Source organism: Mixophyes fleayi, chromosome 7 (assembly GCF_038048845.1).
Source record: "Mixophyes fleayi isolate aMixFle1 chromosome 7, aMixFle1.hap1, whole genome shotgun sequence".
Lineage (NCBI taxonomy): Eukaryota > Metazoa > Chordata > Amphibia > Anura > Limnodynastidae > Mixophyes > Mixophyes fleayi.
In genome coordinates this window covers 87,521,965-87,546,220 of record NC_134408.1, presented here as the reverse complement: position 1 = coordinate 87,546,220, position 24,256 = coordinate 87,521,965, and the positions used below count along the sequence as shown (strand labels likewise).

Here is a 24,256-nt window from a genome sequence, read left to right as displayed (position 1 = left end):
TTATAGGGGAACACCCTTCACAGGAAAAGTATTCTAAGCTATGTGTGATCATATAGAATAAAATATCTAAAGTGACAGCAGAAAATGGCATGAGTTGGCTATAGGCTTTTCCCCTGGCATTGTATAGTCTGTGCACAACCCCAAAGTCACCACTAAATTTCTCACCATATGAAATACTGTTTGGATGACTGCCTAATATTGTGTGCAGACTGCAAATGATCTCTAGTGCATAATATAATCACTGACTATGTGATAAAGCTTTCATTGTATTTATATTTATTCCAAAAGCAACAAGTGAAACTTCTGAAAAGATTACCTGATGGATTGTGCCACTCAGTTTTGCCAGGAGATTATGTGATGATTAGGACCTTTTTTTTTTACATTCTGGTTGTCTTGTAGATTGATGGAAAGGGCCATTTCAAGTGTTGTTAATAATGATCACTACACTAAAAGTCACTGAAAAGAACAATTGGAAACACGCTTCTCACTGAAAGAAGGTAGCTGACCCGGCCAAGACCTCAACTACTGAAGTTAATAAAGACGCAGAACCACAAATCAACCATACCGACCTGAACACAGAGGAAGTAGATAGGGTTGTTTGGGGCTCCAATACACACTCGGAACCTAAAGAAGAGGAAATTGCTATTGGCTCATCTATGCTTTGAGTAACTGGCAATGGCCGTTGTCCTGGTAACAGGATTTGCCCTAATGGCTTATTTATATTAGAACTTGTAGAGGGCTGTAAAAGTGTGGTGGTAAGTAAAGGCAAATGTACTGAAGACTATCCTACAGGTAGTAAATAAGGTAACCATGCCAGGTTCTACTGACGCTTTACGAAATAGTAATCCCACATTTACCCTTAAAACAAATGTATCACACTCACATACTTCCAACACAACAATACTGGGCATACGGAGTATTACGATTAATAGTAGGGAATCTGAAGTCACAAAGGAACTTTTACAGGTAACTACACCTGTTATTACGACCATAGCAGAGATTTATTCACAAACAATCTTATAGGTGAATGAAACATTTATCAAGAGACACCTAAAAATAAATGGTCAGACTCCCAATAATAGGGTTATGGTTTATTTTGAAACAAAGGATGAGTTTAAAGTCTTTGAAAATTGTGTGATCTTATTTTATAATATTGGAATCCTGTATGGTATTACACACAGGAGAGAAGAGAACTAGTAGAAATGGCACATAACCTGACAGTAATACAAGATCTCCTAGCAAGGATTACTGCAGAAAACAGTAAAAAACAATTGATCAACTTAGAGAGACCCAAACTAAAAAATTAAGAGAAATTATTTCAGAAGACAGGTGTTTTTGTGGTGGATTGTTGGGTACGTAGTCATGTATCAAGAAAAAAAGATAATGTAGGACTGATACCTATTCCTAACTGGATGAATTTAAACAGTTTGTGTGGGAAGTACACTTTAGAACAATTTAATAGGACTAGGCCTTAAGGCCAAAAGTTAGGAAAATATTGTCTGGATCAAAATAATACCACAGCATGTTTTAATAAGAGTGCATGGCATTATTCAGATGCTGAGCCTAGATACCAGAATCATAGCACCTGGTTTCTCGGGTGTACTCAGGGTTGTAGACAAGCATTGCAGGTAGAACCACTACAAGGTATTACCAATAGAACCATGATTGCCACCATGGAATATAATAACACCTGTATGAAAAAAACATTGATGTTTGTCAAGTTGGTATAGATAGCAAATTCTTTTGTAATGTTCTGTTCTAGGGAACCTTCTGGTCATTGCTAGATGAACCTTTTACTTTACCTGAAGGGTTGTACTATTTCTGCTAAAGACGTTCATATAACTGGTTACCTCTAAGCTCTTTTGGTATATGTTTTATCGGGACTCTGGCACCTGATGTAGTAAATGTGGACCATGAGGAGATGAAAAGATGGATGAGATTATGCAATTAAAGAATACGTTTGCTAGAGAACATACCTATACAAGTGTGATACCAGACTCCTGGTTTAAGTGGCTTGATCCTTCAACCTGGGGTGCATGGGCCTGGGGGGCGCAGTGTCACTGAGATGTCATTTTTTTTTTCTTCATTATGGCTTGCACTGGAGTCTGGAGCTATAGTCATCGGGACCGCCCCTGGTCTAAAGGAGCGGTCACGACTGTCACTATCACATGACAGGCAGTCTGGCAGCGATCGCTGCTAGCTGCCTGTCAGTGTGGCCGCGGGCAATTCTTACTCTGATTACGTGAGATCAGGACTTCCACATCTCACGTGACCACAGTAAGAAGCACCCGTGGCCACACTGACAGGCAGAGCAGATTGCCTGTCATACATAGTCGTAGGCTGAAGGGGGCAGGTGAGCAGACAGAAGGGGGCAGGTGAGCAGGCTGAATGGGGCAGGTGAGCAGGCAGAAGGTGGCAGGTGAGCAGGCAGAAGGGGACAGGTGAGCAGGCTAAAGGACAACGTGAGCAGGCTGAAGGGGACATGTGAATTGGCCAAGGGGGGCAAATGAAATGGCTGAAGGGGGTTGTTGAAGGGGGTTGAAAATATTGCTGAGTGGGGTATTTAAAAATAGAGCAGCTTTGGGGAGGGCATGATCTTTGTATTGTGTAGCGGTTATGAGGATGCTCTCTGTGGTCTCTAGAGTCACTAGAATACTAAATAATAGTCAGTTGGGGCTGGTAAAGGTTTGTATTTGATTATAGCTCTTTGACAAACATTTTCATATATTTTATTGCTTACATATGCCTTTGCTATGGGGTAGTTTTATCTGGCCATAATGGACTGTTGTGTTTGGACTAAACCTGATCATTCAGGGTTTGTTAACATTTTGTATAATAATAAAATTCTAGCTGGCTTGTGGAATTTCGATATCCTGTTTTGAAAATATGCAGCATAATAATAAAATTATGCTGCATATTTTCAAAACAGGATCTCGAAATTCCACAAGCCAGCTAGAAGTCAACAAAGCTGCAAATCAGGGAAGAGAGAAGAGCAAGAATAGGTAAGATAGATTGCACAATATGTCTAACTATGAATACTGGGGAATACTCCTGAATATTCATATTCTGGAGTAGTCTTAAACGCCTATATTGGGGGAGGAGAGGGGGTCACTACGGCTGTAATAGCTTAGGATGGCCAGAACCCTTAATTGGGCCCTGAATAGGAGACTGGTTTGTGCAAATAAAACTATCCATTAGTATTTGTAGTGATAATAGTAATATATGTAGTTGTAGGATGTGGAGTTCAGATTTTAAATGCATGATGAACAGATTTTTTGAAGGTAATCTGGACATCTACTGAAAGAGTAAAGATGTTCTGAGGTTTGGAAATCTTTAAAGAGTGGAGCTGTTAAAGCATTTATAAGGTTGGAAGATATTTGATATCTGAAGCTAATAACTAACAATATAATAAGTATGTTTTTGCATAGCTATTAAATTAGATACAATATAAAATAAGGCATTTGTATTAGAAATCAATATAAATGTATATGTATCAAAGTGTATTAGAATTAACGATGACACTGGATATGCTAGAAGCTGATATTCACAGCTTAACCAGCAACTTGTTATCAAGATTGTATATTGTAACTATTGTGCTGAGTTGTAATCCTATAGCAACTAGAGGGACTGCTTATCTGATCTGTATGGACATTTAGATATGGACAAGTGCTGACACAATGAAAATAGCTTTCAGTATCCTAATATTCATATTAAGCAATATGAGTTAAGCTGGGTACACACTACAGAGAAGTAAACGATTAACGATATACCAACGACAGAATAAATTAAAAAAATCCCGATCAGCATACCGATTGACGTGTACACACTATACACGATTATCATCAGATCTCTGCTCTTCATCTGTCAAAATTATCGGCTGCAAGGTAGTCCATAAAAGGTAAGTGACAGTTCAGGTCTTAATTCATTGAGAGATGTTCAGCGGAGCCTGGCAATTGTATTTGGCAGCCTGTCTTGACACAGCACTGTGTTAAGTGCCGAACTGTAAACAGGCCGTAAATTCTGTGTGACAGTTTTATCTCCAGCAGCTGAAGTTTAACCCCAGGAACGGATGGACGCTGCTCTAATCTTCTCATGCTGCACCAATCTTATCCGTTCCAGCCAGCACACAGAGGGTTAAGACTACATGTGCAGGGGGTGAGAGAGGGGGGAGCAGCCCGTACCATCCTTATCAGTCTCTTCTCTAAGGAAAAACAGCTGCAGACAGACAGTTGACAGAGACCGTGGATCATGACAAGATCAGCAGCAGGCAGACTGAGACCTGTCATTCTGAGATACATTATTGGCCGATAGTCGGGTGAATTCATACACACTGCAGGATTGGAAGGTGATTGGTCTGCAAAAATTAAATAGTAGGACCAACCAAACGACACGATGATTGGCACTTTGGGGTGACTTTAGATTATTGTGTAAGTATAGACACTACACAATATCTGATCCAACAGTCGGATGTCGGCTGATTTGTCCAATTATTGGATGAAAAACCTGTAGTGTGTACCCAGCTTTATTCTTTGAATTTAAAATGGAATCAACCAATGAAGATCGAGCACCATGGTGTAACTGATGCATCTGGACTATAAGTATAGAAGGATTCTCCTTGTGGTTTCTTAGAAATTGGAATGTACGTGTTAGAATATCATGAATATGTAATTAGTTTTATAACTTGCAACCCATAAATATCAAGTGTAAAGAACGGAGTGGAGAGCTTTTGGAGTGAAGCCAAGAGAGATGTATACTCTCATTTTGTAAGATGGATGTTTTACTTGCTGTTATTATTTATCATTTAGTTTGAAGTACGCCTTCATTACTTCAGACTTCTGTTCTGGACACACACACACACATATATATATATATATATATATATATATATATATATATATATACACAGTCAAGTCCATAAATATTTGGACATCGAAACAATTCTCATATTGTGGGCTCTATACACCACCACAATGGATTTGAAATGAAACTAACAAGTTGTGCTTTAACTGCAGACTTTCAGCTTTAATTCGAGGGTATTTACATCCAAATCAGGGGAACGGTGTAGGAATTACAACGGTTTCTATATGTGCCTCCCACTTTTTAAGGGACCAAAAGTAATGGGACAATCGACTCAAAACCTATTTCATGGACATGTGTGAATATAGAGGGTTCACCACAAGATATAAACCATTTGTGAGCCACAAAAACAGGAAGACCAGATTAGAGTTTGGCAAACAACATCTAAAAAGCCATTACAGTTCTGGAACAACATCCTATGGATAGATGAGACAAAGATCAACTCGTACCAGAGTGATGGGAAGAGAAGAGTATGGAGAAGGAAAGGAACTGCTTAGGATTCAAAACATACCACCTCATCAGTGAAGCATGGTAGTGGTGGTGTCATGGTATGGGCATGTATTGCTGCCAATGGAACTGGTTCCTTTGTATTTATTGATGATGTGACTGCTGACAAAAGCAGCAGGATGAATTCTGAAGTGTTTCGGGCAATATTATCTGCTCATATTCAGTGAAATGCTTCAGAACTCATTGGACGGTGCTTAACAGTGCAAATGGACAATGACCCAAAGCATACTGCTAAAGCAACCAAAGAGTTTTTTTAAGGCTAACAAGTGGAATGTTATGCAATGGCCAAGTCAATCACCTGACCTGATCTGACCTGAATCCGATTAAGCATGCATTTCACTTGATGAAGACAAAACTGAATGGAAAATACCCCAAGAACAATCAGGAACTGAAGACAGGGATGAAACCCAGCGTCTGGTGATGTCTATGCCTTCCAGACTTCAGGCTGTAATTGACTGCAAAGGATTTGCAACAAAGTATTAAAAAGTGAAAGTTTGATGTAGGATTGTTTAGTTTGTCCCATTACTTTTGGTCCCTTAAAAAGAGGGAGGCACATATGGAAGCTGTTGTAATTCCTACACTGTTCAATTGATTTGGATGTAAATTCCCTCAAATTAAATCTGAAAGTCTGCAGTTAATTCACATATTGTTTGTTTAATTTCAAATCCATTGTGGTGGTATATAGAGCCCAAAATATGAGAATTGTGTCCATGTTTATGGACTTGACTGTATATTACGGAAGCCGTGATAATGCTCAGCAGAATTATCTCTACCATCTTACCGCTCTTGGATATGATTGGATGATTTAAATAGGAGAGCTGTTTGGAATATTAGTTTGTAATCAACATCTTGTTCGACTTATAAAAAAATAAAATGATTAGCATGTTTTTTATATATTACCAATGTGGCTTATAAATATTAATGAACAAACCAACAATTTCTGATATATAAATTATGCTTTTGACATGTGAATGATGATTAATAGCTGCTGCCTAACAATGTATAATTAAACTTACAAAATAGAAAACATTTAACACATGATATAGGACTTATAAGAATTGGTCCAATATATATGATTTTGTATGAATTATAAGAGAACAAAGCGCCTGAAACAATGGAGTGTAATGTTGTAATTAAAGGTTTCTGATTACCAGTTAAATTGTTTTGGTTATATTTTAAAGACTTTTAGTGACATGATCAATATAAAGTAGGGATAATTATGTAATATTATTCTAATGTGTATATTTTATGTGCATTTTAATGTTTTTCTTTTAATTGAACATATGCGATATGAAGGGTCATAATTTCACATAGGTATGTCTAATGTGCTCCTATATATACCTACTCTAGCTTGCTCTCCTGTCAAAGTCTATGATGAAACACGTTGGAGGCTTTCGTAAAGATTGAATTGTGTATAGAACCTGCTGCTCCTGATTATAGCTAGAGTATTATGTAAAAGCGGCTAGAGCTTGATCACTGTAATGCACTTTTCACATTGATTTCTGGTTCAAGAGTCTTTCAAAGATTTTTCTTTTTAATAAAAGGGGAAATTCCTGCACCATGGAAGCTCCCACTGTCTCTGCTTTGTTTTAGATTAGTGTTTCTCCTATGGATATCAGGTAATTAGAAGGGGATGTCACAATGGATATATCCAGCTTGATTTTCAGCTAAGGAAAGCGGTTATATTACTTTGAAGAACAAATTAAGTCAATAAATATTCTATAAGTCTATAAATCTTTGATGAATAGTGTGGTATCTATTACTATTCTTAATTTTAGTAAAGAATGCTATAAAAAAATAAACGTCCACCAGTTCATAGATGGACCACATTGTAATGTAAAGAATATGCAAAACAGTTTACCCAGGCAAAACTATCTCCAGTTCACTGTCCCCTTCCACTCTGAGTACCAACAAACTCTTGGAGGGCTGGTTGGGGATGTAAATACACAGTATTTTCTATTCAACTTATTATTAGCATGTGAATCAAGCAGGCAGGGCGATGCCAGTCCAGTATCAGGGTTCCTGTTGTATGTTGATCCAGTTCTTCTCTTTTACTGTGTATAGGGAGGGTGGGGGTCATAGAGGATATATATTGCTGACCAGGAAAGCTGTTTTGCATAATGGGTGCACTACATTGAGGTCTGTTGCCTGCTTGAACAGATGGTGGGAAACTATGTTTTATTAGAACTCTTTTCACTAAAGTACAACTTTTATGCTGTAAATACATAAACTCAACAATTAACTTCCACTCATTTTTATGGACAGCTCCAGAATTTAAAAGATTGTTCCTGAAAAGTTTTTGTACCTGAAAATATCCCTACTTTTAAATATTGCCCAACTGTACTGTTTAATGCCTCTTATTCTGAACATAAAATGAACACAAAACTGCTGGGCAACATAGCACACTTTGGGGGAGGGCCTGGCAACAACGGTCCACCTCTTGAAGCTCCAGCTCTGCTCATCTGAGCATGAGCAGGGTTTGGTACATGTGCAGTAAAACTGTGATTTTACAATGAAAGTGCTAGCCTCATGCATGCTCAGAAGAGGCACCCGTGAGAAAGCCGCAACATGGTCAGTGAAGGTTGAAACAATGCTTCAGTACACATGCACTGGAGAAGAGCAGAAGGGCAGAGCGGGGGTCTGGACAGTCATCTTTGCTGGTCCCCCCTTACCTCCTTACTGGATGCACCCATGCAGTGGCAGTAGCTCCACCACTGTTTTCAAATAGAACAATTACATCATAGCCAAATTGAACAAACATAAATGGGATCTATATGATTTGTAACACACACAATAACAGAAAACTTCACTTTTATGATGCCATGCTGTTCTAATACATCTTTCTTCATTACATATTTTTTTAAAAATAATACTTTTTGATATCTTTGATTTTTTTCTAGTAATTTGCATTTATAGAGTTTTGTAGATAATTGAACAAAGCTTCACAATATGGCAACATCCAGCAAGAAATGTAATTCCGTTTGACATGTGACATAAAAAAACCTTTAATTCAATGGTCTGTAATAGTTTTTAATTTAATCTTCAAGAATCTCTATAATTTCAGAAATTGTGGATTATACAGCTTTACTCAGATCAGGGTCAAGGCCAGCAGAATATGGTAAGTCCGGTAAGAATGGTAGGAGACTCAAAGGTTTCACTGCACATGCTCGAATTTCCAGACAAGGGGGGGCGCTGGAAATACCAGTGCCAGCCCTGATCAGGTTATTTGTAAATTCAGGAACTGTAGTATCCTTGCTATATATGAAAACCACTCACTTAGTGCACATGAATCCACTTACCTGGGGCTGAGCACTGGTGGAACATTGATGCTGAAAGCAGGAAGCTGAAGCTTGCAAGGTCTTCCCACATCGCCAGCTGGAAACTTGCCCTTTTCACCTCCACCTAGGAAGTCCCCAAAGTTCTTGTCTGCCCTCTTGGTGGGCGTTTTAAAAGATCGTGGTGTCAACGGAGATAGCATTGGAGAACTGTATGCTTTAGGCAACTTTAAAGAGGACTCAATGGAACTCACTCCTCTTGGGCTTACTGGCAATGGACATCTCTCATCATCTTCTAATTCATCATCTTCTAGAATGGATGGAAGCTTCTGGATGAGCCCTCCATTACTCTCAAGATCGATCTGATAACAAAATATTAGACAGCATAATAAGTTTTTGGGCCGTGGAGGTGTTAAGAAGAAATTTCCTAAACATTCCTTAACACTAGTAGAAAGTCACTAAACTGATCACTGTTTTGAAAATGCCATCCAGCCTAGACATCAGCTGTGCTACATAATTATTTAATGAAGACCATGAATTAACTACTTATGAAAACCTAGGACAGGAGGGTCATAGTCAGATGTTTTTTGTAATTTCTAAGAAGTGGTTAGTGTTACAAGAGGTATTTGAAACGTTTATGCCCTGATATTAGGGCGTAATTTTCTGTACATTCTGTATAACTGTCACCCACCAAATTTCATGTCATTTGGACAATTCCTCTTATCTGCTGGTACCGAACTCACCTTTATGGGAATGAGAAATGATGGAGGAAAAGTGCTGTGATAATTTATGTCATTTTCAAGTAGTTACCAAATATGTTCTTTAAGGTTGTGATAATGGAAGAAGGTAACTCCAGCACTTTTGGCCAGAGAAAAAGAAACAGTCCAAACAGTGGATACACATCTTGCAATTTATTTGACTTGACACTAAAACTACCCCTACAAAGAAAGCCAGGTCATTTCTTAGGATCCAAGGCACAACTCTTTGCAGCATTGTTGTGATAATTATCCAGGGGACTATTTTATTGAAAGTAACATTACTAATGAACCCTTCACACTCTGGTCTCAAACATTTCAAACAGCACTTGTATTTGGCTGCAGCTGTTCAGCTGTCAGAAGATAGCTCTGTGGAGAGAGCCAAGTGAGGGGCTGTGGAGCAGCTTGAAGAAGCTCAGAGGAACTGAGCAGAGGGTCCAGAAAGAGGCCAGTGTTTGACCTGCAGAGAGGCAGCAGGCAAAGAGACTGCATAAGAGGTACTGTTTGATATAGTGACTAGCTAGAGAGGGTTCACGAAGTGAGGCACTGCCCTGAATAGGGGCTAGGAGCTTGTTATTTTCTGATTTTCTATGCTGTCAATGAAAGCATTTTTATGTTTCTATAGTTTAGGTTTTCTGGCTGGGGAAAATCAATTGGCTGACAGAACTGACTGAAAGATTGCTACCTGAGCTAAATTCTCCATGTCCCTATATATATGGACAAACATATTTCATCTAATTAATAAGAACATGTAGCAGCAACACTTACACCAACTGAGGGTACTTAGAATAAAGTAACAAACACCAGTTTGCCTTAATACATGATACAAGCATGATCCAGAATATCCAGTTTTAGTGAAATGCCTTCTGCATCATTTCTAAATACTGGTACAATAATTACTAGAGCCTATCTCTGTGTATTGCTACCAAAATTCACAAAAGCATGATATGGCACCTTTCTAACCTGTCTGCATTCTTGATTGTAGGTTATTTATTGCATCTGTTGACTTGGCACTAAATAGGGACTAATCTTGTCTGTACAATTACCTTCCTAATATAACTCCCTGCTGGTTCTGCTCAAACAATCTTCTGAGCGAAGTCATTCTGTAGCGAGCAATTACATCCCCGCCAGCCTTTTGTGCTTCATTCTGGCAGTGGATCCATATCTTCTTTTAAAGAGCTGACGACAAGAATGCAGCTGGTTGATTGTGAAAGGGAAGGAGCAAGTGTGGCCACAACCATTGATTACGCTCTCCCAGCAGACTTCCTTGCAAATCAGCACATCACAGACAGCACAATCTCATACTTTGAAATGTTGCAGTCAAATTTAGCAAAATGCAATCCTTTCTATTTAATCAGTACAACAGTAATCAGGACTGTAACTAGGGCTGTGCGATAGGGGCGACCGCCCAGGGAGCAAAGCTGAAGGGGGGTGCAGTTTAGGAATATCTTTGGTTCATTTGGTTAAAATTGAGGGCTAGGGGGGCGGTATTTGTCTTTCTTGCGCCAGGCGCTAGAATTCTAAGCTACAGCTCTGCCAGTAATAGTCCATTAAAAAATAAAAAATAAATGCTAATATGTCCCAAGTTTTGAGGTTGGCTGTGACAAAACATCCTGCAATTATTCAGACTATTGCTATGCTCACATAGCACATTGGAGTCTATGCATCAATAAGATGCGGTACCAGCAAATACGCATTGCTGCAAATCGCGGTGATGCATATTTACGTACGGCTGAAATGCATCATGCCAGGGCTAATCTGGGAGCCCCGGCAAAGTGACCCCCATATTTCGATTAGTTTTCCCTGCTTACTGGCAACTTAGTGCTGCAGGTGAAAGGAGGAAGTGCTGTGCGTATGCGTCGCAGTACTTCTTCTGTAATGGATTCTGTGAAACCAGAGAGGCTTCAACAGAATCCCATAGGAAAAGAAATGTAACGCCATTCTGAGAAGCCGTTACCTGTCTGCGCAATGCAAAGCTTATCAAAGCTTCATGCATTCCAGAATTTTGCAGTCCCCATATTAAACTATGGGGACTGTGGGAAGACCCTGACGCACTCTGCGATGGCCATTTAACTGAGAAAACGGCTGTTTTCTCCGTTTTAATGGCTAATAGTAGTTTGATGCATAGACCCCCTGAATGAGAAAAGTGTGCTGAACATGGGGAAAGCAGCTACTGGTTCACTTGTGTGATTTGGTTAGTGAGAACAGGGCTGCATGTGACTGGGCACACTGGTATCATGATATGAGAAGGAGAATATAGAGGCAAAAATGAAGTCACAGGCTTCCATTTAGGCAGTGGAAGGAGCAGGGTTCCCCTGCAACACATAGTAGTGATGCTAAGCTCCTGTCAAAATGATGCAGAAAGATTGTGATGTCAAATCCACCCCTATATATAAAAAAACATTTATACAATGTGTTAAACATTTTTTTTTTTTTTAGAAAATACATTTAAATATAACTTTATATTATTATTATTATTATTATTAATTTTTATTTATAGGGCGCCACAAAGTATCCGTAGCGCCGTACAAGGACAAACAATGGCACAGTACAAGGTGAAACAGCACAGTACAAGTAACAGTAAGCACTATAACTCTGGGGGCTCAGGCACATCATGAAAGAGAGGGAGGGAGGGGAAAAGTGAGTACAGGCAGGTAACTATGGCCCAAGAGGGTGGGCACGGATGACAGGTTGAGAGTCACTGAGGGGAGCGGAGAGAAGCGAGAGGATACAGAGGGCAGAGGGACTGAGAGGAGGAGAGCTGAGTAGCTGGAGAGTGCAGTTAAAAGTGATGGAAACAGAAGGTAGGAGAGCCCTGCTCAAAGGAGCGAACAATCTAAAAGGATGGGAAGACAGACAGACACATGGATGAGACGGAGAGATGGGAGAAACGGAGACGGAGTCGAGGAAGGGGGAGATGTCACTGCTGGAGTATTACATTTAAAGCTCTGTATAAATACATATTGGCTAAATAGTAATCTCAAATACAAATATTACTTTTCTTCATCTGTGCAAACATTTATTCATTAACTGGTAAGTAAATGGTGAATAATCATATTAGTGGTACCTGGTCTGTTTCACTTAACCATCTTGGATCAATGAGGAGCATTGTGAAGTCTTAAGTTTGTTAATTAGTCTAAGAGGAAATCCAACACAGCAAGTTTTATTTATAGCTCCCTCTCCCCGAGGGACTACGCCAATGGCAGCTGCTGTTCAGCGCATCTATGAATAGATCTGTGAGCTATTTTTAGGATCAGAATGACATTACTGGCAGACTCTGAGATTCCCCCATCCTCTGAGGCATTGCAAATTCAGGTTTATGTTCCATGTTCTGTTCTGCCATTATATCTATGCAGCACACAGCCCAGCTAAAATAAAAGGCAGCACAGTGTGAACTAATACAAGCTCAGTGATCGTTATTTGGAATCTCCCATTAGACTTTAGTATAGTACAAATCTATATTAATACAAAATTACTTATCTGCAGTTTTTCTTCCTTTAACAATTATTTCAACTATAAATAGATTGTGGATCCATGAAAATTGTCACATTTGCTACCACTTTCATATATTTTAAATATGTGGAATTTACAAAACGTCACTACACCTCTAAAATATTTTTGATCACCTGTTTATTGTGAATTGAAAATGGAAATACTGTCTCTACAGAATATAGGACGTTATTACCTAGGAGTAAATTTATTAAGCTGCGGGTTTGAAAAAGTGGATATGTTGCCTACAGCAACCAATCAGATTTATCAATTTATCATTTTTTTATTAGTGCATTCTACAAAATGACAGCTAGAATCTGATTGGTTGTTATAGGCAACATCTCCACTTTTTCAAACCCGCAGCTTGGTAAATTTACCCCCTAGTCTGTGGAGAGGAGAATGTGGGCTAGTTTAAGTTCCTTGGCTGCCACAAGCAAGTGCTAATGTTTAGTATGACCAAGATGTGTACAAGAAATGTATCACATTAGACATCCTAGCAATCAATCTGGAATGGGAAAAGTGTTTTATTATATATGACAGCTCCTTAATATTCCATGAAGATAAGAAATCCCACAACAACATGCTCAACATAATGCTATTCAAAGGCATTTTAAAAACATTTTTTTTAAATAAATCTTAACTTGTGCAGTGTGCAGACAATGAGTGAGTCTCATACAGACTTGTTCATGTGCCCTGTCAGTCTAAAAACAGTGACAAATAATAATTGGAAAAGTGAACTGATCTTGGAAATAGGAATAGTTTGTGAACATGCATTATTACTAAATTAGCAATAAGAAACTGGTGGCGCCCAATTAAATTCAAAATAAGCAATTATGGCCCATGTCTACAGATAATATTTATTTCTTTTTATTATTACTATCCATTTTTGTAAAGATAATATAGCTAGATATGTACCGATCACACAGCTGTCATGCTCATGCTAAGTTATACCAGCAAGCAGCTGTACTTTTGTTTTACATTGACATACATACATAAAGCAGCACCATGTTTGTTCATAACCAAACAGAAATTGGCTGCTTGCTAATTAGAGGAATAAAGAAAACAGCAGCAGATTACTGAAGGACTGCCCACACCCGGCTTATCTGACCATTTGGGCATTGTGCTGAATGACTGAACCAAATACGAGAAGAACGAGCTTAGATGATGGTACATGAAGACATTATCTAACCTGAATGTATTGTCTCACAATGCGGGAACAAGATATAGATATTAGACAAAAATAGAAATATGTGTGTAAATGAGGGTCACCAAACATATTGAAAGCATGGGCTTCCACACATGTGCATTTTATGCATTAATTAAGCAAATGGTATTCCAACAGGGCTATGTACACAAATTCTGAACAGCCCTATATGTCTACCCCATGGTTATCTTGCTAGAGGAGATCTCAGAGACTTTGAAAGAGTAAGTGATTATTTGGGGAGTTGCAGCGGCATTAGTGACAAAAACAGCTCAATGCTAATGTTTCATGAGTAACGGTGTCTAAGGTGATGTTAGCGTGGAACACCGAAGGAAAAACCATCATCAGCAAAGGGCAACAGCAGGTGGAAGTGCATACTGCGGGATTCTGTTATCCGTGTATTAATTGGAAGCACAAGACAAAGCAGGTGAACAACTTCAGATCATTGCCTGCAAATGTCAAACTCTGGTACAAGCAGCCAGTTTCATAAAGTCCAACAAGAACTCCACAGAGCAAGATATCATTACACCTGGCAATACATGTTTGCAAGTTCAATGGTATAAAGAGCAAATGCACTAACTGCTGAGAAGTGGAGGAAGTTGATATGGTCAGATGGATTGTCCTCCACCAAGTTCTCAACAAACAGACAACTGTATGTATGATGCCAACCTAGAACTCTACAGTTCTGAGTGCTGGTTAGTAACAGTAAAGGTTTCTAGTGGTTCTGTAATAATTATTTTAGAAGGCAAAGTCAATGCTGATTACTATGTAATGGTACTGAGTGATCTTCTTTATCCCAGTAATTTCATAACCATGACACTGCTGTTATCCATGTCTAGGTCTTCATGTTTGCCAGATCTGAACCCAGTCAAGCATGTATGGGATATTCTGGAATGACATAATCATCCAATATCTAAGCATCAGATGATTGTCTTTCTTGTTGAAGAATGATGCTGCAAATTTAGGGATGGGCTACTGAAAAGGAGTCATTTGGAATTGCATTAAAAGCACCTTGTTTTTTGTATTTAATATAAAAGAAAGATATATACATATATTTTTTTTTAAATCCATACTTTAATTAATGGTTATACTGTTAAGAGTTGTTCATTTATGTTATGATTTAAAATTGTTTGTATGTGTTCTGATTTAATCTTTTCGTGAGCAGAGGCTTGTGCGTATACTGCAGTCTGTGCTGTCTGTCTGCATACAGCAAGTAACATTTAGGCAGAGCGTAATTACAACCAGATTCAAATCAAAATGTATCTTGAGATACGATTGGATTTAAATACGGTCGGAACTACGCACAAGTTCTGTGCTTTTTCTCAAAGAGCAACTTCTGTGCATGTTGTGTCCAAACATGAATCAGGACTGTATATGCAGGTTCACTGTGCCTCCAACAACCTTCTTATCGGGTGATATCTCTTGCTCTAGTTACTCATGTATTTTATGTCCAGCTATTTTTCTACAGACAATACCATTGGCTAATTGACAACTACCGGTTGTTTGTAGTAAAGGGAAATGTCATTGATATGGCAGAACAAAAACTAGAGATAAAACCTGCAGTTAAGTGTTTGTCCAAAATGTAAAAGAAAAATTATTACCACATGTGCTATCATTCAAGTGTACACCACTATAAGCAACTATTCCTAAAAGACTCTGCAATCTGTACAATTGCGGGCTGCCTGTAGTTGTATTGTCTGTTGTACCTGCAAGGTTTCTAAGTGATGTAGATACGAACATTATTTGGCTGGGACTCTTTGTATAGAGACTTTTTTGTGGACTGATTACCTAATCACCTTCATTATATTGGATATAGCATGGTGTGATATATGGAGATCTATTAATAAATTTAATGCTGTGTTTTAATTAAATATATATTTTTAGCAACTAATACAATTTGATAAAGAGTGTTTGTGCTATATTTGGATTTTTTAATAGTTTTAACAGCAATTTTTGCAGTCAATTTGCACTGCTCCTATATTTTTGTGTGTTTGTCCAAAATGTATGTTTGACAAAATATAAAAATTGAGCTTTTCTTAAAGCTATGTTATAAATGATACACATTTTTTTGGGGTGCTCCGGTTTCCTCCCACAATCCAAAAACATACTAGTAGATTAGTTGGCTGCTATCAAATTGATCCTAGTCTGTGTGTGTGTGTGTGTGTGTGTGTGTGTTAGGGAAATTAGACTGTAAGCTCCAATGGGACAGGGACTGATGTGAGTGCGTTCTCTGTACAGCGCTGCGGAATTAGTGGTGCTATATAAATAAATAAATAATAATGATGATTTTTGTTGATATTGTCCCTTTAAATATGGCTGATTCAGGAGGTATTCTACTTTGGTTAATGCTAACAATCATTTTATTTAATCTCTCACATGCCAGAGGAATGAGAAATTACACTGGTACATGGACACTTTCCTGGCAGGAAAGAGCATAATTTGCACCAACATATATTTAGCATCGCATGCTATACAACAATCTTGAGACCATCGTAAAGTCTTTTTTGCTGCGGCCATAAGGTACAGAACTCTTTTCTTAATGTTTTTGCCAGAATTTGCCATTAAACTCTAAACAAATAGTACTTACTTCTCAAAAAGAATAAACTTTCATTGACATTATGGGCCTGATTCATTAAGGTATGCAAAATGTACTGTGTGTGTTTTTAACAATGCACGTAAGTTGGGCATACGCACGTCCCTATTCAACTGGAAACAGATCTGAAGAAACGTCTCTTGTTAGGTATGGGTCTAGGTAGGCTCTGCATACACGGTACTTGACGTATTGAGACAGACATAATACACTCCAGGATATGTACAATACATATGGGGAATATAAAGTCAGAGCATAACACACAGGAAAATAAAGTATTAAATTATTGCCACCTGTTAACAATATAATAAGTAATTAAAAAACCTTTAAATAAAAAAATGTACTTTAAAAAAAAATTCTCAAAGAAATACATTTATCATGATGTTATTGATGTCTACTGAACATAAAATGCATTTTGCAGTTGCTCCTGATTGCAGATACATTTTCTAGCATACTCGACCATCATCACTATCACTCGGCTCTTACCTCTGACCTGTAACTGGTTCAAGTGATACAACAGAAAAACATGTACCTTAGAGATGGCCAGAACATCAATCGGATGCTGCTGTGTGCGTTAGAATTTGACACGCCCTTACTGTACATTGACTACGTGCATACGGCCCTTCCCCTTCCGCCCCTGAAATTGTAGGCTGTCAGAAGTGTCCTTTGCATTTGCAGATGAATTAGATGTTCTTGCATTTACTGGCATATACTCCGTCTCTGGGCATGGTGCAATTTAACGCAAGAAATATGCCACGTATCAGCATTTGCGTTCTTTAATGAATCAGGCCCTATACGAGGGCCTCCTATGTCTCACTTATGTAGTTGCTATGTTTCACAAATAAAATGATGAGCATGAAATGATTCCCCAAATAATCTTAAAATGTGATCTGATATTAGGACCACAAAGATCATGCAAAAATGTTTAATACAGTACCGTAAAAACAAATTTGTAAACTATTTATTGAACAAACATTGTCTGATAGAGATCAATGACTATATTAATAAACCATAAAGAATTCAGAACATTCCAGATATCTGCAAATTCACATTCAATTGTAAGAAGAAGATCTATTAAGCAAAATGTAAAAATATAAATTTCACTCACATCTGCTTCACTGCCTTCTCGGAGGTTGTAGGTGAGGTCATGCTGGATCTCAGTGATAAATTTATGGGAGTATTCTGGATAGAGTTCTAGAACTTCACGCAGGCCCTTCAAACTGATGTACTGCAGGTCACAATAAGTTAATGCTTTCACATTGGCATTGGTCTTAATCACACGGCTTTTATTGAGATTGTCTGAACCAATCAAATCTCCCTTTCCTGGAAAGATCACAAAGTGGAGTGTTAGCTTTTGATACAAATATGTTACTACTATGTTTTATCTCAAGATAAATTAATGTCCTATTAATAAAAGTGAAAATCGTATTGACCATATTAAAAAAAAAACATTAAATAGAACATCTCTACATCCATTAAAAAACAAATAGCCAATCAGAAGCGGCTTGATATTGCTGCTGATAGTCATCATCATTGTTGCGTATATTTGCACCAGCTCTCTTACGCCCTCTAACAAGCATATCTGCATCAACTGCATCTGCGTCTGATTGAGTCACATTTACTGTATGTGAAGACACCTTTACTGTAATCGCCCTACGATTGTCTGCCCTTTCTGTAACCCCATAATGCCAGTCCAAGGAGTTACATGTCGAACATAATAAAAAACTTGAAATGAGCATATGTGTAAAGTCTCTTTATATGCATGTGCAAACATACATACATCAGACGCTGTACAAATCCCATTATGTGCAGTATAAACAAATAGACACAATAGACATCTTTTCTAATCCAAGTATGAAAATAAATAAAAGATAGCTTTTCAATCCAGAAACTCACTCTTAGTCTAGAACGAGCCACTAATAAGGGAAAATATCCCAATTCTGAAAGTTCAAAATGTAAAAAAAATTTCCAGCGCTCAATTCCAGAACAAATTCCAGAACAAATTTAAAAAGCAAAACAACAGCAAAAACAAATCAACAGAAAAAAACATACAATACAATTGATCATCAATTAAGGTGAATCACTTTACTATTACATTTATGTATATGGACATATTACATATGCATATGGACTTTTTTCTTATTGTATGATTTTTCTGTTGATTCGTTTTTGCTGTTGTTTTGTTTTTGAAATCTAATCCAAGTATGAAAGTTTTTAACTTCCTTTATTAATGTTTTAGCAGCTTACATCTCTGCTAGTGTTGCTTACTTTTGACTTGATAATTTAAAAACATTTCCAAATTAAGTGGAGAGTCTCCACCTTGCCCATAGGAAAACTTGTCATTTTTCTAAAACAAACAAAACAAACAAATAAAAAAATCCCCACCTAAAATTGCTAGAACCGTGTTGTCTTTCAGCACCTCCATGGACCCAGAGCAGACAAAATATATGGCTTGTAGAGCATCCCCTTGCCGGATCAGGTACTCTCCTGGGGCGCAGAAGGAAGTTTTAATGCTGAGAGACAGAGAACGCAGGCAGCCACGACTGGCAGACTCAAATATTGGCAGCTGGAGGATCTCCTTGTTAAGATGCATGGCAATATCAGCTCTTAGCTCATCAGGAAAATCCCTAAGAAGCTATACACAAAAGAAGAGAGAAGTGTTACACAGCAAAAGCAAGTGTACAATGCATGTTCAATATAATACATTCAATACAGAAAGAAACATAATAAATTATAAAGCTGATCAAAAGTACTTTATAAAGCTGATGTTTATATAAAACATTGACAGAGTTCTACAACAGATATATGAAATAATGACAAACCAATTCCACTCTTATGATAAGCCAGTTAAGTAAGGATCTGTATGTTTCTATTGGACATTCATTGCTATTATTATTATTCTAATAGAACAATCACTGTCAGTTTGGGCTGCTCTGCAAAACTGTGTGTCTAGAGAATGACAATTGTTGTTTCTATTGTGCTGCTATCTCTGCAGCTACATCCAGCCTCAGGCAATTGAAGAAGCCAAGTGTCATCTTCAATGCACTTGGTGGAAATACATGGCCTCAATATAGAAGGCTTTTCTTTTTATCTGACAATAGGAGTCTTTTGTTACAAGAATAAACATCGTCTGGGGTAAACCCGAGCCTTGGATGATCAGATCAAACGTCTGGTAGTCCAGAAGAGACCAAAAATGATACACAACTTGCCCTGTAAAGTTGTATGGAAATCTTTTTTAAGATTAAGCTGCGTGACATGCACCCAAAACATCCCTGTAGCTGTTTTATATAAACTGTATTATAATAATTATATCATTATATTAACAATACATTACATTATATGTATTATAAAAAGTACATAGTTTAAAGGGATAAAACAGGTCATTAACCAAGATGATATAAAGGCACAAGAAGACCACAAGCCAAATTATCTGCCTTCTATCCTTTGCATTTACTTTACTTTATGTGGATTTAATTACAATTAGTAACTTATGCGAGTTGACTTTTCCCTCTCATTTCTTTTGAAGCATGCTGTGAACAGTATTGCATTCATCATTATAATTAGTTAATGTGTCTTTTTTGGTGAATATATTATGTATTCTATGGTGAGGGCTCCATTTTGTTCCCTTTTATGCAGTTACTCTTACTTTTTGTTTGTTTAATTTACTATTTATCTTTGCTATTAGCATTTCTATTAGCATTTCTACCAAATAGTACAAAGTTTAGTTTATGCTTTATAATAACATTTTTTAGTATATTAGCGTTGCTGTTGGTCATTTATTTGGAGTATTTTTTCATTACTACCTAAAGTTAACAATGCTGTATGCATTTTCTACTCTTTATCATTTCAATAGTTTGATTATTTTTAGAAATATATATTTAGGGTCAGATTAGCTGCTAGCTTTCGTTGTAGCCTTGTGCATTGTGTTTATAGTAGCCTTGTAGTAGGCCTTGCATGTTGTAGCATGCTCACACATTGCACACAAAAACAACAATTATTATAATGAAAGCTTTGGTAATTTTTGTTTCTACCTCTATCAGGCACCACACAGTTAACTGAATTAGCTTTAGTGTTCTAACAACAACCAACATTAGTGTATTAAGCATTAGATATTGAAAATAAGTAAATAAGCCTGCATTAGCAACTTGCACATGAACAGAGCGAGACCTGTATAATACTAACTTTAACACTGCCAACAACTTATTACAGCATCGTCAATTTTTTCAAACACTTGTTCTCACTTACCTCATTGGCATCAATGCCATTGTTGACTGACCATGTTGTCTGGAAACACTCCAGCATCCTCTGTTTGAGCTGCTTGGGCATACGATGAACTCGTATAAAGTCCTTCAAGTCCTTGGTACGGGTATGATAGAGAGACCGCCGAGAGTACATCCTTTGAATGATTGCAGTCACATTGCCAAATACAACTGCATGCATGAGAGCTGAACACAAAGCAAGGTATAAGTGATTTCAGGGAAATATATTCAAGCCATTCTAGATCAGCACTAAGTAAACTGGTCTGGGCCATGTAATTTAGTATATGAAACAACATTTCCCCTTCAAAGATAAGCAATAACGCAAACACATAATATTAGCCTTTATAGTAAGGACATCATAATCTTCAGGGGAAGGAACTAGTTTGACCACATTATTTCAGTGAGCACCTCAGTGAGCTGATTTAAGTTAGCAAATTCAAAAACCCATTGAGAATTAACTTAAATAACACATGGTGTCATGAACATGTATATAAAACATGCATCTATAAAAAAGTAAATAATATATTTGTACAATTCCTCTATTCAAACCTACAGTGGCAGGGGTGATAGTTAAAATACTAGAATGACTTCTGCTTGTATTCCTCTCTTTTGAAGAAAATGTTGTTAGAAATTAGAAAGTAGCTGACAATAAAACCTAGGAACTAGACCACTAAAAAGGTACCTAATTAAGTATTTATGTAACAAATGACTAGCAGTGTTGCTCAATGCGCATTATCTTTCTAAAACAGAGTTAATAATATTCCCACCCTCCAACAAGAGCATAACTGACATTTTTATATCTGTTGATAACCTGAACTTAAACCCCACCTCTCAAGCTCGCTGCCTAGGTGTGATCTTTGACTCAGAACTATCCTTTGTTTCTCACAATGACTCTTTATCTAAATCATGTTACATACATCTAAAAAACATTTGCAGAATACGCAAATATCTTACACAAGACACTGCAAAAACCTTAATTCATGCACTTATCCCGCATTGACTATTGCAATTCCCTCCTTACTGGTCTTCCCCAAAACAAACTCAACCCCCTACAATCTATTTTGCACATAGTGGCAAGATTGATTTTCCATGCAAATTGTTATTCCTCTGCTGAATCACTCAGTATGTCTCTACACTGGTTGTCTGTTTTCTACCAAATCCAATATAAAATACTTTTACTAACCTACACAGCCATCAACAAAGTTGCACCAACATACATCTCTCTTGTCTCAAAATATCTCCCAACTCGGCAACTCCGTTCTGCACAAGATCTGCGACTCTCATCCACCCTCATTACATCCTCCCATTCCCGGTTACAGGACTTTTTTCGGGCTGCACCCACTCTATAGAATTCTTTCCCTCGTACAATAAGTCTCTCCTCTAGTCTACAAACTTTCAAGCGTTCTCTGGAAACCCACCTCTTCAGACAAGCTTATAGCATTCCTCAACCACCATCTTAACCTCACTAGATTACCCTATTACCACCCGTTACACAATTTCACACAAGACAACTACCCCCTGACCAACATTGTTGTGTGATGGGATCAATTAGCTTACGAATCACTTTTGCCTTTGCAGTCTAACTGGACCGAAATGCAAAATGTAGACTTAACCTCATGTATCAAACTCCCATTGTCCCATAGATTGTAAGCTTGCGAGCAGGGCCTTCTCACCTCTTTGTCTGTTTTACCCAGTTTGTTTACTGTGTTTGTCCCCAATTGTAAAGCGCTACGGAATATGATGGCGCTATATAAATAAATGATGATGATGATTTCATACCAATTGGCTCTTTTGACCCATGTTCTACAGAGAACGCTTGAATAACTAATGGTGTGACTCAAAAAAGATGCTGCAAAACACTTCTCAGAGTCAGAACTTTTTAGCGTCTGGGGCTAGAAGCAAAACTGCCACCCCCTACATCTCCAGTTTAACCAAACAAACCCAAAATATTCATAAACTGTGCCCCCCTTCAGCATAGTGCCTTGGGTGGTCGCCCCTTTTGCACAGGCCTAGTTACGGCCCTGCCACTTCCTGCATGATTTTCAAAATAAGCGGAAGACCTTGGCGTTTAACGTTTACCATTTAGTCTATACTACATGATGCAGATTCCATTTTAATTGATGTCATTAAGTGACCCAGGCAGTTTTAAATGTTCAACTGTCTTCCAACATATTAGTAAGAAGAGTTATTGGAAATTGTGTTTTGTTGTTTCCCTTTGTTTTTAGTTAGTACGGAATACTGTGTCGAAATTACATGCAAGGTCTAAAAATAATTACCCAGTTCTACCAAAACATCCTTAAATCCCTAGTGAGTAGTATACCAAAAACTAAGTAATCCGGAATGATGCCTACAATCTCTTCAGATGCGCACCATGTAACCACATTCAGTGTTTTAAAACATTTTGAGAGTCTGACATTAAAATAGCAGGAGCTAAAATTGCTCCAAGCTCCAAAAGAAAAATATCTGCATTTATGTTATTTACAATAGTATTTGAAGCTGTGTAAATTGCACATAGGAATTCATAGTCGGGCTCTGGGCTGTTATCCACTGTGCAACAATACAATGTAAAATACTGTGTGAAATGGTTGCCCACATCTTCACAACTGGTGGGACAGTCATGATACATTTTTCTAACATAAAATAAGACAGTTATGCTAAGATACTTTTATTCTCCATTTGCAGGTACTGGAACTTGCTCAGTGGTGTATCATGGTTTTGTCCAGAAAACTTAAGTAAGAAAACTTACTCAAATTCTTGCCTAAGTTCCTTAATGAATCAGAGCCTTTATCTCTATTCCACATGTAATGTAGAAGTATGTCAATTCAGCTATTTAATAATTTCTTCTTGCTGGAGGATTTATGTTAAATCCTTTAGTTCACTTCTATGTAAGCCATAAACAAGATTGTATAATGTGACACTACTCAAATGTTCTACATACACTTTTTGGCTACCACAATGTCTATCAAAGATGGTTAATTGCACACATGTACAGAGAAGGACAGCTGTGTCCACTATTCCAGCATTGATCCCCTGCATACTAAATAAATCATCACACACAGACAGGCTGCCATATAAGTTCTGACAAAGAGGTCAAATTAAACTTATTTAAAAGTTGTCAGAATTGTTCAGGCAGAGAGAAAAAAAGGTCTAGGTCTACTTTTCATTCCATAAATGCAGCACAAAAATATGTACGAGATAAACAGGAAAAAAGCATGTACACTTATAGCACTGTTAGATATGGACAATACAACATTGGAAAGTACACACAAAATGAAACCTATCTGCATTTTCTTATTACAGATTATAAGACTTTGAAATAAATC

General features: G+C 37.6%; 1 protein-coding gene across 3 annotated transcripts in view; it reads right to left on the bottom strand.

Moving 5' to 3' along the window:
* Positions 1-24,256, bottom strand: part of LOC142097853 (voltage-gated delayed rectifier potassium channel KCNH8-like) — a 512,774-nt gene that overhangs the window by 55,166 nt on the left and 433,352 nt on the right. For all 3 annotated transcript variants that reach the window (XM_075180059.1, XM_075180060.1, XM_075180061.1), the window contains 4 exons: positions 20,920-21,119; positions 19,060-19,309; positions 17,783-17,997; positions 8,664-9,001 (listed from right to left, as the gene is read on the bottom strand). In XM_075180059.1, coding sequence (XP_075036160.1) covers positions 8,664-9,001; positions 17,783-17,997; positions 19,060-19,309; positions 20,920-21,119 — 1,003 coding nt within the window. The remainder of the gene's footprint in view (positions 1-8,663; positions 9,002-17,782; positions 17,998-19,059; positions 19,310-20,919; positions 21,120-24,256) is intronic.